Source organism: Leptodactylus fuscus, chromosome 7 (genome assembly GCF_031893055.1).
Source record: "Leptodactylus fuscus isolate aLepFus1 chromosome 7, aLepFus1.hap2, whole genome shotgun sequence".
Lineage (NCBI taxonomy): Eukaryota > Metazoa > Chordata > Amphibia > Anura > Leptodactylidae > Leptodactylus > Leptodactylus fuscus.
The window spans coordinates 133,291,973-133,309,998 of record NC_134271.1 but is presented as its reverse complement, the minus strand read 5'-3'; the positions used below and the strand labels follow the sequence as shown (position 1 = coordinate 133,309,998).

Here is an 18,026-nt window from a genome sequence, read left to right as displayed (position 1 = left end):
TCTGTGTATCTAATCCTCTGATGCATGTATCTCAGTTTGGATATCAGTGTTGGGTTGTGTATGTGGAGTGACCGTGTGTATTGTAGTTGGAATATGAGGAAAGACTTGCAGGTTTGTATTGACTAAGGGGGGAGGGGGCATTGTGTTTGGAATGCTGTATCTCAGCAACGGTACCTCCAAGCAAGTTAGAGTCTCATCTTAAACCTTCCCGGATACCTGAAGTAACTCTGTACCAAATTTGGTGAAGATCGGTCCAGTCGTTTGCATTAGAGAACAGACGGACAGACGGACAAGAATTCATTTTTAATATATATATATATATATATATATATATATATATATATATATACATTTAAGGGCACCAAGTTAAAACTACAGTATACAGTATATCACCACCATCTAGTGCCCTGTCTGTGATATTGCACTGAAATAGTGAAAAATAACATAAATTTTCTACCTACACTAACAGAATGTTACAACATGCGCTATTTTATTCCTGCTCCAATAGTTCAGTTATATGAAAACGTATCTTATTACAAGATCTTGGTACAGAGAGGACTTTACCTGCACAATAACTTGGTCCCCATGTAAAGGTTCCACCTATGGGATAACAGCTGCTTAAAATGCATTATGGTCATGACTAGTAAGTTATATTTGGCTACGGGACGTGGGCTAGGGCTAGTTTTATTGTTATATATTCTTCTAATTCCACATTTGCCTTATTTGCATTGTACCTTATTATGCTATTTGTCTGTTTGGTTGTGTTTTTTTGTGTGTAAAGAGAAACCGTGTTTGGTTAATGGTCTCAATAAACATTTCTATGGCCCCATACACACATCAGTGGTTTTTACAAATGGGTGTCTATAAAAAGAGGCAGCAAATGAGGAGCAGGTCCTTCATCTGTCCATAATTCATTTCAGTTTATGGGTTGGTGAAAATCACGTGTCAGCCGTGTCGTATTACTGACCCGTACACTGCACATGGTTCTGTGGAGCATTAGAAACAGTCAAAAAGGATCTATGAGATGAAGGAATATACTGATATATTGCATCGTGTTTTAAGTCTAAAGCTTTTTAATGGGGCACCACATTTTGAAGGAAACAAAGTAAATATGTTCAAAATTACAAACTAAAAAAAACCTAAAAAAAAACTTAACCACTTCAGTACCGGGCCAATTTGTGGTCCAGGACCAGCCACATTTTAGGTTTATTTTGTATGTGAGGTTTTGAGGTCTGTAACATTTTTCTCGTATGTCTCAGTCAACTAATTTTTGCGTCTTTTTTCGGGGACACATAGGGCTTTATTTTTATGTTATCTTTATTTTCGAATGTGTTTTAATTTTTTTTATATCCAGGAAAATATAAACAAAATAGGAAGGAAATTGTGTCTGGTTTTCAATTTATTTATTTTTTTAATTTAATAACACAAAGTGTCACTGAAAAACTTTATAATATAGTTTTTCCTCTCAGTTACGGTAATTTTTATTTTGTATGGTATCGTTGGGGGTGGGGCTATAACCTTTAATAACAGCGTTTTATTAGTGTATTATTTATTTATTTTTTATTATTTTATTTACATTTTTTAAAAACTTTTTATTATATTTTTATTTTTATTTTTTTTACAGATTGTGTCCCCATATGGTGATAAGAGACCTTTGGGGACATCTGATCACCTATTTTTTTGTACTTGAGGCTGATTTCTCCTATAACTGAGGCTGGTACATTTAACCTCAGTTGCAGGAGAAATCCAGCCTCCTGCATGCTGTATATACAGCTTACTGAGCTGATCTGGGGTCCTGTAGGACCCAGCAGCTCTTGTAAGACTCTGCTCCCAGCGGATCACGTGTCCGCCGGGTCACAGGGCAGCTGATTTATGGCAGCGTTCATAGCTGTGTATACAGCGCTCATTGAGCGCTGTATACACAGTCATCAAGAAGGCAGGGGAGGTAATGAATCTGCCCTGTCTTCTCTCTGGGAGCTCCAGCTGAAGTTACAGCCGGCTCCTATTGAAAGCAGCTGCACGATCTCCGTGCAGCTGCTGTGTTCTGACTGGACGTACAGGTACGTCCTGTCAGAACTAGACAACCACTTCCCAGATGTATATAGTCTATGGGCGGTCCGGAAGTGGTTAATAAAAATACCAATGTCAGAAAAAATTTCATGACTAGAGATGAGAATAGTATTTGATTGAGTAGGTATTCAAAATACTCTCTACACTCGTTTTTCGAATGGAAAAATTTGATGCAGAACCAGCATTGATTGGCTGAATGCTATACAGTCGGCCAATCAACACTGGTTCTTCTCCTACCTTTAGAAGTCTTCTCCGCGCAGTGTCCCCGTGGCGTCTTCAGGCTCTGAATTCACTCTGCCAGGCATCGGGCCTGGGCAGAGCTGACTCTGCATGCCACGGCCATTTTCTTGTAGTGCGGACATGCGCAGTCAGCTCTGCCCAGGCCCGGTGCCTGGCAGAATGAATTCAGAGCCGGAAGATGCCGCGGGGACGCTGCATGGAGAAGACTTCTCGGAGAATCCAGCCCGACCCTTACTCGTGGACTTGGTAAGTTCTATTTGATCGAATGTTGCCTACCCCTGAAACGAGCATTTTTCCCCCATAGAGTATAATAGGATTCAATATTCGATTTGAGTAGTCGAATATTGTGGGACTACTCGAAACGAATATCGAACATTTTACTGTTCGCTCATCTCTAGTCATGACATGTAGATCACATAAAAATGTGAAAGATAATTGTTTTAACATGTTCTTAGACAAGTGACTGTGGCCCTGCAGAGCACGTGTTATGGAAGCCCAGGTTGTATGATAGCAGCCTTCATCTCGTCTCATTGTTGGGTCTGGGGTCTCATCTTCCTCTTGACAATACCCCATAGATTTTCTATGGCTTTAAGGTCAGACGAGTTTGCTGGCCAATCAAGCACAGTGATACTGTGGTCATTACACCAGGTCTTGGTACTTTTGGCAGTGTGGACAGGGGCCAAGTCCTGTTGGAAAATGAGAATTTAATCTCCAAAAAGCTTGTGGGCAGAGGGAAGCCTGAAGTGCTATAGGATTACCTGGTAGATGGCTGCACTGACTTTGGTCTTGATAAAACACAGTGGACCTACACCAGCAGATGACATGGCTCCCCAAACCATCACTGATGGTGGAAACTTCACACTAGACCTCAAGCTGCTTGGATTGTGTACAGCCGCCTCTCCGCTCTTCCTCCAGACTCTGGGACCTTCCAAATAAAATGCAAAATTTACTTTCATCTGGAAACACCTTTGACCACTGAGCAACAGTCCAGAACTTTTTGATGATATTCCAATTCATTGAGATACACTAGTATATGTAAAAATATTTTTAAAAATTCTAAAGGGATCCCAACTTCATATTAGGTCCGTGAAGGCATATGTTACCCTATTACTAAACCTCTCAAAAGATTAAATTTAGGCATACTTGTAAGTTCGGCAGATCTTGAAGATTTCCTCTCTACGACTTCTATGATAAACCACAAACAGCTTTTTTACGTTGCTTTTACAGGATTGTGGTTTCACTCATTACAGTCAATAGGAAACAGTTACTATAAAGTACTTTGGCTGCAGATTTCGCACCTGCATATATGAGCTTGTACATAATCGCTGATATTCACCAACATCCTGTGGTTTTTCTCATATGAAGACTATTTTCTTTCCCATGAGTATTTTTATTCTTTTATCTCCAGTGCAATCTTTACATCCACTTCATGTTATAAGCTCAGGTGGTTTGTGGCTTTTGACTTGGCATATCTAGTAGCGTATTAACCAAAGGCAAGTCACATGGAAGTGTGAAAGTGAAATTAAGAGCGGACATCCCTGTCTGTGGACTACAGTGCAGGGAATCCCCTGCCAACAACAGCCACGTACATGTATTACAGTAGGTGAAACTGGATAGCAACAATGACATGTAATAAGAACACTGTATATCATATTAGCTTATACTTTGGGATTCTGTAAAGTGCTCAATTTGACAAAATTTTTACTAAAGAGATTCTATCATTAGAATCCGGTTTTTAGCTAAACCCACGTCGGAATAGCCTTAAGAAAGGCTATCCTTCCCCAGCCTTTAGATGTGTTCTCCGCACCACTGTTCCTTAGATATTCCGGTTTTTGTCCATATGCTAATTCGTTTTCTCGCAGCACTGGGGGTGTCCAGGTGATTCTTCTTAAAAGATCTAATGTTGGCCTTACACAGGGCTATACACAAAGATATTACAAAGGCTATCACTAATGTATCCACCACTATTGATTCGCTTGGTGATAGGATTAACCATGTTGAACAAAAAATGGGGGACTTTGCCTTGGTGCATAATTCCATTGTGGACGCACATAATGATCTTGAGGAGGACCTGGTGGATGTCAAGCTTAAGTTAGCAGACATGGAAGACAGAAATAGACATAATAACATCAAGTTTCATGGGATACCAGAATAAGTCATTGCCAAAGACCTGCTTCCTTACCTACAACAATTGATTAAAGCTACTTTGTCTCACTGCTCAGACGCGGCCTTGATTATAGATAGAGCTCCATGCCTTCCAAAGTTGAAGGGCCTACCCGACCATCTTCCCAGAGACACTATAGCTCACCTACAATTTTTCCACATAAAAGAGTGCCTGATGTAGATTTCCCACAAAGGACCCTCTCTACCTGAGCCATTTGCAAAAATTCCGCTCTTTACAGATCTCTCTTAGGCTGCTATAACGGCTAGGAAAAAACTTGCTCTGATCATTGTAGTTCTACATCAACATAACTAAGATTACTGTTACCAAAAATTGTGTCACCCTCGTATTCAGATATTGGAAAGGCTCTTCTCCTGTAATGGAATCTCTTGCCTCCTGATCCTGATGGAAAGATGAAGACTACATCAGCGTCCTCCAGAACTGCATCTCCATTGGAGGTGCACCTCCATTAAATGGTCACTTCTTTGGAGGGAGGCTCTCACATCTGCTGCGGATATTCTATGTTTACAGGAAATGCATTTCTGCAACCCTCACCCTCCAAGAATGTCTCATAAACTCATGTTTAATGTGCTAATGCTCAGAAGAAGGTTGTAGGCATCCTTCCAGCTGTTGATCCCAAAAGTTGCTATATTGCTTGTTTGCAAGATTGATAATTGTACGTTCACTATTTTGAACCTTTACTGCCCTTATTCCTCTCAAATCTCAATTCAGTAATGAGAAAGGTTAGAAAATGCGCCCTGGAATAACTTCTTATTTGTCGGGACTTTCATGTAGTCCATGATGCATCTTGAGTTTTGACATATAGAGGTATAAACTAACCACTGCAATTGGGGCCCTGGCCTCATAGATAAGAATTGTACAATGTATGACACTGTCTATACGCGTTCGAGACTGGCTAGGCCACTCCATAACCATTTTGAGCCACTCCTTGGTTGCCTTGGCTATATGTTTTGGGTCATTGTCTTGCTGGAAGACCCAAGCATGACCCATTTTCAATGTTCTGATGGAGGAAGGAGGTTGTCACTCAGGATTTTACAGTATATGGCTCCGTCCATTCTCCCAATGATGTGGTGAAGTAGTCCAGTGCCCTTAGCAGAGAAACACCCCCAAAACATAATGTTTCCAACTTCATGCTCAACAGTGGGGATGGTGTTATTTAGATCATAGGCGGCATTTCTCTTCCTCCAAACATGGCGAGTTTAGTTAATGCCAAAGAACTCAATTTTTGTCTCATCCGGCCAATCTGGATGATTCTGCGAGCGATTGGGAGGAGGTGCTGTGGTCAAATGAGACAAAAATTGAGCTCTTGTCAACACCCATGTCGGTCCTATATAGTACATATCTGCTGCTGGCCTGTTGTTGGGTTTTACTGTTTCTTTGATTTGAAAAATTCAATAAAAATGTATTGAAATAATAATAATAATAAAAAAAATCATTTCCTGGTGAAACCTATAAGTATCTAGGTGTGCTCCTCAATAATAAACTAGACTGGGCTGATCACCTGGATGCGCTGCACAGAAGGGGCCACAGCAGGCTCTACCTGCTCAGGAGGCTGAGGGCCTTCGGAGTCCAGGGGCCACTTCTTAGGGCCTTCTTCAACTCTGTGGTTGCTTCATCCATCTTTTTCGGTGTGGCCTGCTGGGGGAGCAGTATATCAACCAGGGACAGAAATAGACTTGTCAGGCTGATCAGAAGGGCCATCTCTGTCCTGAGGAGCCCCCTGGACCCAGTACAGGTGGTGGGTGACAGGAGGACACTGTCTATGGTGACCTCCATGTGGGAGAACAAATCCCACCCCATGTATGGGACCTTGATGGGATTTGGCAGCACTGTAAGTGACCATCTGCTTCACCCCAAGTGTGAGAAGGAGCTATCGCAAGTCCTTCCTTCCAACTGCGACCAGGCTGTATAATCTACATCAGACCAAGCGAAGATCACTCCACACAGAGAACTAATGATTATGACTATGAAGTCTTCCTTCTTTCTCTTCTGTTCCTTAGCTGCTATGGACTCCTAGTATATCTTCTCTACTCAGCATATGTGTGTCTACTTCTGTAATATATTACTCTGTATTATCCTGTATCTGTATTACTATGCTGCTGTAACATACTGAAATTTCCCCACTGTGGGACTATTAAAGGATTATCTTATCTTATCTTAAACATCCCTTTAAATATTGATATATCTTTCTACATTGTACAAATCTAATTTTTTTTATTTTTTTAAAAAAAATTTCATCTCCTACTGTAGTTAGTGTGTACAACCCTAAGCAATCAACATACACTACTAAACAATAAGTCGCAGTGTACATTGCAAACATCTGTTGCAAACAAACGTACATCTCTATATATAGATATAGATTGTGGTTTCTAGAAGTGATTGCTCTGCAGAAAATGGGAAGGATGTGCAAGAGCAAAACATGAGGCTTAAATATAAACCTTCTCTGATTTGTGAGTTGGTGCGGAGCCTTACCCACATCTTCCATATAGGGGAATGGGAGGGAGAGGGGCAGGAAATTACCCTATTAGCCCAACCCTCTGAGCTATTTTTTTAACATAGAATCAGTGTGAAGGTTTGTTCTTTGTTATCGTTCAGTTTATTACCAAAATTACTGATGTCTTCTTAGTATTTGATACTTGGAAATTGCTCAGAAAGAAATGGACATGAAAGAATTCTTAAAATTGGTTGGTTTATTTCTTCTACTTGGGAAATCAAATGGTCAACCAAGTAACCCATCTGGTACGTGTTTTCCTTAAATTATAATAGGTTATACAATATTATCCTATGCAATATTATACTACATTATTTTATACTATACCATATTATCCTATATTTTATCTTAATTATTAAATCTTTTTTAACAGGTTTTTTTTTTATCATGTTAGATTTATCATTTAACTATATGTATTCCAAACCCTTAGCAAACAGGCCTTTGTGTTAGTTATTGTCCAAATATATATATTTTTTTTAGAATTTTAATATTGCAATCAAAGAGTTACATTGTTTTCTGCTGAAATTGCCGTATGGGAATTTTTTTTAGTCTATGTTTTGTGGGATGAGTTGTATTGGTACCATTTTGGGTACATATAATTTATTTTTTAGCTTTGTATAATGTAAAACTGTTAGTAATTTCACCATTGTGTTTATCATATGGTAAAATGAATATATTTTTAATGGTAGTTTAAAAAACAAAAAACAAAAAACAAAAACACAACATAAATAATATTATAATTAAATAATTAAAATAATAATAATAATAATAATAATAATAATAATAATAATAATAAATAATAATAAATAACTAATAATCCTATTAATATTATAAATGTGAAAGTTTGTGGGTTTGTGAGTTTTGGATGTTCGGATGTTTGTTCCTCAATCACGGAAAAACCGCTCCACCGATTTGGCTGAAATTTTGCACAAACATAGTCACTACACTCGATTGCGCAATAGGCTACTTTTCGTCACAATAGCGCACATACGTTTGTGCCAGGACCCCCACAAAACCCAAACTCACATCACCATCTCTGCAATCTCACACACTTTGGACCATAGCAAGCCACAAAATTCCTATTGCCCTCTACAGCCTCGCCCCTAACCCCACACAATCACATGTACATATACTTTACCACTTTGCCCCTCACCTTAACGATACTCCAGGAGGCTCTCTTTAACGCTCCGGAGCAGCCATGTTTGCCGACCCCCATCGCTCTGACAATCCGCGACACCGCCCACCCATGTCAATACCCCTAGGCGGTCTAATAAATGCAAAAAAAAAAAGTTTAAAAAAGTAAAAAAAATATAAAAAAATAAATAAAAAGGATTAAAAATTCAAATCGCCCCCCTTTCCCTAGAACACATATAAAAGTAGTTAAAAACTGTGAAACACATACATGTTAGGTATCCCCACGTCCGAAATCGCCCGCTCTACAAAGCTATACAAATATTTTTCCTGTTCGGTAAACGCCGTAGCGGGAAAAATGGTCAAAAGTGCCAAACCGCCATTTTTTCACTGTTTCGATTCAGATAAAAATTTGAATAAAAAGTGATCAAAGCAATAACATTTCCCCAAAATGGTAGAACTACGAAGTACACCCGGTCGCGCAAAAAAAGACGCCCTATACATCATCGTACACGCACGTATAAAAAAGTTACGGCTGTCGGAATATGGCGACTTTTCAAAAAATAATTTTTTAACACAGTTTTGGATTTTTTTAAGGGGTCAAAATGTAAATAAAACCATATAAATTTGGTATCCTCGGAATCGTAACGAAACACAGAATATAGGGGACATGTCATTTTGGTTGCACAGTGAACGCCGTAAAATCAAAGCCCTTAAGAAAGTCGCAGAAATGCATTTTTTCTTCAAATCCACCCCATTCTGAATTTTTTTCCCTGCTTCCCAGTACATTATATAGAATAAATAATGGTGGCATCATGAAGAAAAATTTGTCCCAGGAAAATTAAGACCTCATATGACTCTGGGAGCGGAGAAATACAAAAGTTATGGGGTTTAGAAGGAGGGGAGTCAAAAACGAAAATCAAAAAATGCCATTGGCGGGAAAGGGTTAACTTCAAATACCTCTGTCCCAAAGTCACTATGTAAAGTTTCTCACAACACCGTATAGCAGCTCAAATACAAATTACCTTCAACACAAAAGTCTCACGTATTGTCTGAATTACAGCAAAAACAAGATACAAAGTTACATTTCATATCTCATACCTGATACACAGTACGAAAACCTTACCTGCGCCTGTATATACCCACTGCTACAATCACCGCAGACGAAGTCGCGGGTACCAGCTAGTAATAATAATAATAATAATAATAATAATAATAATAATAATAATAATAATGAAAAAGGATTTTTTTTTTTTTTTGGCTGTGGGGCTTTTTTCTAAATTCTCGGTAAACCTAACGGGCAAAAACTGATGGGATCCTTTGTAAGTCATCTGTAATTCAAGATCATATTGCGATGGGTGCTCATGGTCAGACAAAAATTCCACTCCCTCAACACTTTAGATTCTGTGGTCGTTATTGACCACAGCATGTACGAGGTTAAACTTTAAGATTGGTGGTTCTGTAGTTCCAATCTTGGACAATGCAGTGGAAACAGGGATATGTAATACTCACGAGTACACGGGGCAATACCCACAGAATTATAATCACTAATGTATCTACTGCTGTGGACTGCAGATCTATCTGTATTATTTTTTGAGATATCATCTATTGAAATATAGGAGCTGTATATACATCTTTCATGTTCAAGTCTTTTTGTGGGGCAGCTGTTTTTGGTGTTTGTGAAATAGGTTTAAATAAATAAAAGAGAAAAGAAAAGAAAAATATATACTACCCAATTCTGAAATACATTGAAAGCAATAGGGAAAAAAGCATCCCATTGATTTCAATGGGGAGTTCACGTATGCCGACTCCCATTCAAGTCAATGGGAGCTGCTTTTTACGTGCTCATTCTGAACGTGTTTTTACGATCAGAATGAGCACAGCGTAGCTCCGTGTGAAGGCTCCTTTACAAGAAAATTTTCCAAACCCATTTGTTAGCGACTTTAGTTCTGAAGTGGATTTGTAAAAGCTCTATATGAGATATCCCCATAAATCACCCACTTTTTCAATGCTACACCCCTCAAATGATTAAATACAGCATTTGGGAAGTTTGTTAACCCTTTATCAAATTCACCAAAAAATTATATGGAGACATTCATTTCAATGTAGACGTTTCATTTTTTTTTCAATCGTATGTTCATTTTAGCCCTAAAATTAAAACATTCACAAGGGGTTAAAATGCATTTTAAAGCTTGCTATGCAATTTCTCTGGAGCACAGAAATCCCCCACATGTGGGTGTAAACTGATGTTTCGGCACACGGCAGTGCATGGAAGGAAAGGAGTGACACTGGGCATCAGAAAAGCAGATTTTGCTGGAATAGTTTTCAGGTGCCATGTCTCATTTGCAGAGCCCCTAAAGGATCAATATAATGGGAATCCCCTAAAAGTGACCTAATTTTTGGAACTACACCCATTAAGGATTTCTCAATGTGTATTATCATTTCGTTCCCAAGAGTGCTTCCCAAAAATTAATGTACAAAGGGAAATTACAATTTTTTAAGAAATATGCCATTTCAGTGCCCAATACGTTGTGTCATTAGAGGCACGCACTGTGAAAATTTTTAAGTGGGTACAAAAAAGTTGAATATTTAGGTGCAAACTGTTGCTTGGCCACACAGCAGAGCTTAGAAAGAAGGAGCAATGCGCTTTTTACCTTTTGCAGTATAGATTTTGTGGGAATCCTCAATGCCATGTTGTTTTTGTAGAGCCCTGAAGGTTCCAGTGAATTAGGATTTCACTAGAAGTGACCCCAATTTGTAGGAGCAATTTTAGGGTCTCTGCAAACATGATATAGCATCTAAAAAGGAACAATTAATTCTGCGCTCTAAAAGTCACATAGCACTCCCTTGCCCCAAACAGCAGTCTATGCCCACATGCATGACACTATTGTAACAAAGATAAAATATTTATCAATGCCATATGTGGTATAAACTGCTATTTGGGCACAGAAGGGAGGGAGCACTATTTTGTTTTTTAGGAGCACAGTTTGGTGTTTGGATATCATGCTGAATTGCTGAATTTGCAGACCTGTGACTATTTTGGAAATTACATCCCTCAAGAGATTTCTCAAGTAGTTCAGAGTGAAATTTTAACCTTTGAGTGGTGCATTAATTTAATTTCCAGAAATGAATGCTCAGCATAGTGAAATTTAAAAAAAAAAAAAAATAAAAAAAAAATCAGATATATGCCCTTACAGTGCCTGATATGTTGCACCCAACTTGTGTCAGCAGAGACACACACTCCAAAAATTGGTAAGCAGATACCCCGGGCACAACAGTTTAGGTACACAGCAGGGCACAGATGTGAAGGAGCGCTATGTGACTTTTTAGATGTTTGGTATCTGGATGCCACGCCATGTTTGCAGAGCCTCTAAAGTATCAGAGAAACAGAATTCCGAAGGAAGTGACCCCTGCACCCCTCAACAAAATCCCCTATTATATTCCCAGTAGCTCCTATGATTGAGGGGTCAGTTGTGGTCTCTTCTCTCTCAAAAGTTCTAAATCTGGGGTGTCCCCTGATATACGCTCGCACGGCTTATACATTCCCTTCTTTCCAATTTTGTTCTATTAATTTGTCGATTTTTTTTTTTTTTTTTCTTCACATTGTACAAACAGTGTTTTTTATAATCTTATTTTAACCATATGAGGGCTGTTTTATTGCGGGATGAGATGCTTTTTAAATGACACCGTTTTGGAGCGCCTATAATTTATTGACTAACTTTTATTAATTGTTTCTTGGTGGGTTAAAAAACAAAAAAAAATATTTTGCCATTGGTTTTTACCTTCTAAATTTGATCTGCTCAGCATGCAGCCTAAGTGACATGTTACCTTTATTCTGCAGGTCGGTACGATTACAGCGATATCTTATTTACATTGTTTTTTTTCATGTGTTACTAACTTTGCAGAGCAAAACCCATATGGGGACAAAAATGTATCGCCATCTTCCGAGAGCCATAACATGAATGGTGAAACATCATTACTTGTGGCTTTTTTTGTTGCTTTTTAATTTTTTTGTATTATGTTCACCATGCAGATTACTGATGCGGCTAACATATATATATATATATATATATATATATATATATATATATATATATATATGAATATATATATTTTTGAACATTTTTAGTTTTTTTTTCTATAATTCATTTTATATAGGAAAGGGGCGTTTTTGAAGCTTTATTCATCGATTATACGCGCATTGATAAAACAAGTCAGCCTATGCAGAGTCTATGTGCAATGTGGGACTCACAGGAGTGGGAATAAAAATGTGGAAAAGTGTGAGGATCCACCACCACCGACTCTATTGCCAAAGCTTAAACCATTATTCCAGCCCAAGAAACAAAAGGTATCCTTTGGAATTTATCCTAATTTTCAACTATTTATATTTCTTTTTAGATGACAGAGAATACAGATTAGTAGATGGACACAATGATTGCTCAGGACATTTAGAAGCACGCCATGGAGGTACTTGGGGATCTGTTTGTGAGATTGACTCAGATCTTAGAGTGGCCAATGTACTATGTAAGGAACTTCAATGTGGAGAAGCAGTGCCATCATTACTGACCTATACAAGAAGACCTGGACCAATATGGACAGAGAAGATCCATTGTGTTGGTAATGAGTCCAGGCTGTATGACTGTATAAGAACACCTGGGGGAGAAGGAAACTGCACTAAAGAAAATCCTCCTGCCATTCAATGCAAAGGTATTTAAACCGCTATAATACACTAATATTTATTACTTTATTAGCTGGTACCCGCGACTTCGTCTGCGGTGATTGTAGCAGTGGGTATATACAGGCGCGGGTAAGGTTTTCGTACTGTGTATAAGGTATGGGATATGAAATGTAACTGTGTATCTTGTTTTTGCTGTAATTCTGAGAATACGTGAGACTTTTGTGTTGAAGCTAATTTGTATTTGAGCTGTTATACGGTGTTGGTATAAACTGTACATAGTGGCTTTGGGACAGAGGGATTTGAAGTGAATATACCGCGATATACGACATTGTATGATTTGTTATTTTCTGCCAGTAGTTCGTTGACATGTTTTTGTTGTTAAAAGTCGCCATATTCTGACAGCAGTCACTTTTTTATTTGTCTGTGTCGGGGGATGTCTTTTTTTGCGGGGCCGGGTGTAGTTTTTAGTTGTTGCATTTTCGGGAAATGCTATTGGTTTGATCACTTTTGATTGATAGTTGTATGATAATGAAAATAGTGAAAAAACTGCGGTTTTGGACTTTTCAGTATGTTTGCCGCTACGGCGTTAAGCGTCCGGGCAAAATATTTGTATAGCTTTGTAGAGCGGGCGATTTCGGACACAGGGATACCTAACATGTATGTGTTTCACAGTATTTAACTACTTTTATATGTGTTCTAGGGAAAGGGGGGGGGGGATTTGAATTTGTAATACTTTTTTTTTTTTTGCATTTATTAGACCGCCTAGGGGTATTGACATGGGTAGTAAATGTAAATTTCCAGCTCACCCTGCTGTGATAACAAATTTATCGTCCTGTGTTGCACGGATAGAGGATGGACTGTATCCCCAAGAAGCCAACCAATTCCAGACTGAAGAAAATCCAGCATCCAACAGGCGAAATTCTTAAAATTCCAGCTTTATTGATTCATTTAAAATACCATCACAGGTTCATCCAAGATACATGCAGATATTGTAGCATGATAAACGGCTGTGCGCTTCGGGACTGCAACATGTCCCTTCTACTTGGCATACTGCTATACACACACCTGTATCTTAAATACCATGAAGGCTACAAAACCCCACCCCTAAAAATTAACTCTTTGATGGTAACTTCACCTAAATCATATACATCAACGCTGATCATACTAATATCACTCAATAATTTCTTTAGTCAATACTATGTCTCAACTTCATATGCATAATTCCAATATTGTGCACCATTTATCCTGGCCTTATATTTTTTTCTCAATTAATGTAATATATTCATTTTTATCCAAAGCCCCATATAACTGCTCACACCAAGCGATGTTGTTGTTGTACCTGCGTTTTTTTTTTTTTTTTTAAAGGGCTTACCGCTCAGATTACACCTCTCTTCAGACCATTCAATACTATTGTTTTTATTATTGTTTTTTTATATATTTATTCCACTACAAACTCATCATCCACATTCATATACTATATATATATATATATATATATATATATATATATATATATATATATATACATACACTGCCATATTACACTAGAGCTTGTTAGCAACCTGAGTTATTTCATCCTACCCCATCAGACGACATGCAAGGAATATCGCTTCCACATACGCATGTATCCGTTCATTCCAGTCATGTGATACTGATACCCATAATCCTATGCGTCTATGTCAGCTGTCACTAACAAACCTCGCCCTTATTTATTTTTAGGTTTTTTGAATGGGCAAACTGGGTATACATTTACTATTGTCATGTGTATTGACATGGGTGGGCGGTGTCGCGGATTGTCAGAGCGGTGGGGGTCGGCAAACATGGCTGCTCCAGAGAGTTAAAGAGAGCCTCCTGGAGTATCGGTAAGGTGAGGGGCAAAGTGGTAAAGTATATGTATATGTGATTGTGTGGGGTTAGGGGCGAGGCTGTAGAGGGCAATAGGAATTTTGGGGCTTGCTATGGTCCAAAGTGTGTGAGATTGCAGAGATTGTGGTGTGAGTTTGGGTTTTGTGGGGGTCCTGGCACAAACGTATGTGTGCTATTGTGACGAAAAGTAGCCTATTGCGCAATCGGGTGTATTAACTATGTGTGTGGAAACTTTCAGCCAAATCGGTGGAGCGGGTTTTGCGTGATTGAGGAACAAACATACAAACACACAAACTCACACATTTATAATATTAATAGGATTTAACAAGATATTTTTAGAATTAATATTTGTGCTATAGTCCTTCATTTATCTGTGATGTGTTATTGTACATACTGTATCATCATCATTTTTATTGAAGAATTCTTCATTTCAACTTTTTCCTGTTATAGAAGTCATGTAACTCCAAAAAGACGCAGCGCATAAGTGCCTTAAGGACCAGGCCTCATTTTTCAAAACGCACGTGTCACTTTATATCACAATAACTCTGAGACGCTTTAAGTTACGTAAAGGATTTTAAGATTGTTTTTTTTCATGACACATTGTACTTCATATTAGCCATTAATATCACCAATGTCACCAATATTTTAATGCAAATCCCTTAATTTTGATCCTACTCTGTCTCATGTAACATCAAAAGAAAATTATTTATAAGTCCCCAATTGATCTGCATAAAAATGAGACCAAACACAAAATTTAATCACTTCTGGACCGCCCATAGAGTATATACGTCTGGATAGTGGTTGCCTAGTTCTGACAGGACGTACCGGTACGTCCAGTCAGAACACAGCAGCTTCATGCAGATCGTGCAGCTGCTGAAGCTGGGAGCCGGCTGTAACTTCAGCTGGAACTCCCAGAGAGATGTCAGGGAAGGTTTATTCCCTTCCCTGCCTTCTCGATCGCTGTGTTACGCAGAGTTATGGTTACGAGTATACACTATGCACATTACAGTCTGCGATATATACACAACCGAGTGGTTACAGAGAAAGAAGAAGAAGTCAAACAAAATTAGGGAAACAGTATAACAATATATAGCTCAGTACCTGTGAAAATGATATGTATTCATACAGATACAGAATCAGCATATCTATCATATACACTTCCATGTGCTACTGACCACTGCTCTTATTTCTTTTCTTACAGTTGAAGTGAGACTTTCTGGAGGAGTCACTAACTGTAGAGGACGGGTGGAAGTCAGATACAAGGAAGAATGGGGAGGAGTAATTTTTCATGAGACATCTAAAAACCTCGCCATGGTGGTGTCCAGACAGCTGGGATGTGCCATTCCAAGGGAAGATGTGCTAACCAGAGCAGATGTATTTGGAAAAATGGAACTGAAGTTATGGTTTGGTGACATAAATTGTACAGGAGAAGAGTCATATTTGTCTCAGTGCAGCTTTTCTACATACAACATTGATAAAATTACTACATTCTTTATGTCAGGAATACTCATTACAGGTATAATTAAATATATATATTTTTTTTTTCTTAATGTTGGTATTAACGTCTGTTACGGTTCTGTATATATATATATATATATATATATATATATATATATATATATATATATATATATATATATATATAAATATTTTAAGCAACAGAACCTCTAGTCTGCAAGGCACTGCAGCGAGGTCCACAGGCCCAATGGTGGGCGGCTGTATGTCTGAATCATCCTCTACCAGTTAAGCTGCACTGGAAGATATGTGACGCAATACTTAATGTGAACAAGCTGCAAGAAAGCCTTGCCAGTTAACCTCACTGGACAGGTGCACAGTACAGCTGAAACAGCAAGGCTGCCAAGGGTTAACAGTCACCCCAGGTCAGCAACTAAACATGCTTCTGCAACAGCCAGGAGAGTAAAGGAAGTTTGACAGTAACGAGTCTGAGAGCCCAAGCTTGCTGCAACTCTATGGGCTGAATCACTGTAGGAGTAAATAAAATATAACTTTTAATAATCTTTCTTAAAAATGGCCTCGATTTATTTAATGTTTTTTAAATATTTTCTTTAAAAAAAACTGTACTATGACCTCATTGATAAAGGGTAACCAATAATTATTAAGTCAATCCCTGTCTGGTACAGCCATTAACAGTTTCATTCCCTGATAGTGTGCCAGGAGCTAATCTGGTATGCCCCAGTACACCTATAGATCCCTGGAACTCTAGATGAAATCAGGTGCGAGGAAATCTAGATACAAATCCCTAGTGGTTCCACATAGGCTGTGAGTAAGGCCAGAGGGAGGTCCTGGAGGAGAAAGCTCTGTGAGCAGTCTCTGTTACTGACAAATTAACCCCCGTATATGATAATGACAGCAGGAGCTATATTGAAACGGAGGATATTCAATACAGTACAGTCTCACGTTCTCACAAGCCGTATTCCACTCAACTACACCTCACACAATGCCCTACTGATCTCAAGTATGCTCCAATTGCCTATGTTAACATTGTTGCCACTTAGGGTATAGTTACATTAGCCCTATTAGTCTCTATTCATGGGCTACGTATCCTAACTAGATAAATACAATATATGGTCCCTGATGTATCCACCACCTATTGTATAAGTTTTCCCTCACACTTCCCTCAACGCGTTTCGCGTATATTGATACTGTGTCCTACCATCAAGGGCGCGGGAAATGCAGTTTTAACTGCAAATATTATCATCTCCTGCATTATCATCCTCCTGATGAGCTAGGCTAGACCCCTAGCGAAACGCGTTGAGGGAAGTGTGAGGGAAAACTTATACAATAGGTGGTGGATACATCAGGGACCATATATTGTATTTATCTAGTTAGGATACGTAGCCCATGAATAGAGACTAATAGGGCTAATGTAACTATACCCTAAGTGGCAACAATGTTAACATAGGCAATTGGAGCATACTTGAGATCAGTAGGGCATTGTGTGAGGTGTAGTTGAGTGCAATACGGCTTGTGAGAACGTGAGACTGTACTGTATTGAATATCCTCCGTTTCAATATAGCTCCTGTTGTCATTATCATATACGGGGGTTAATTTGTCAGTAACAGAGACTGCTCACAGAGCTTTCTCCTCCAGGACCTCCCTCTGGCCTTACTCACAGCCTATGTGGAACCACTAGGGATTTGTATCTAGATTTCCTCGCACCTGATTTCATCTAGAGTTCCAGGGATCTATAGGTGTACTGGGGCATACCAGATTAGCTCCTGGCACACTATCAGGGAATGAAACTGTTAATGGCTGTACCAGACAGGGATTGACTTAATAATTATTGGTTACCCTTTATCAATGAGGTCATAGTACAGTTTTTTTTAAAGAAAATATTTAAAAAACAT

At 38.6% G+C, this 18,026-nt stretch overlaps 1 protein-coding gene across 1 annotated transcript in view; it reads left to right on the top strand.

Moving 5' to 3' along the window:
- The first annotated feature begins 7,149 nt into the window (after positions 1-7,149).
- Positions 7,150-18,026, top strand: part of LOC142214521 (scavenger receptor cysteine-rich type 1 protein M130-like) — a 75,246-nt gene continuing 64,369 nt past the window's right edge. The window contains exons 1-3 of the mRNA XM_075283470.1: positions 7,150-7,231; positions 12,513-12,581; positions 15,860-16,066. Of these exons, the coding sequence (XP_075139571.1) occupies positions 7,150-7,231; positions 12,513-12,581; positions 15,860-16,066 (358 nt within the window). The remainder of the gene's footprint in view (positions 7,232-12,512; positions 12,582-15,859; positions 16,067-18,026) is intronic.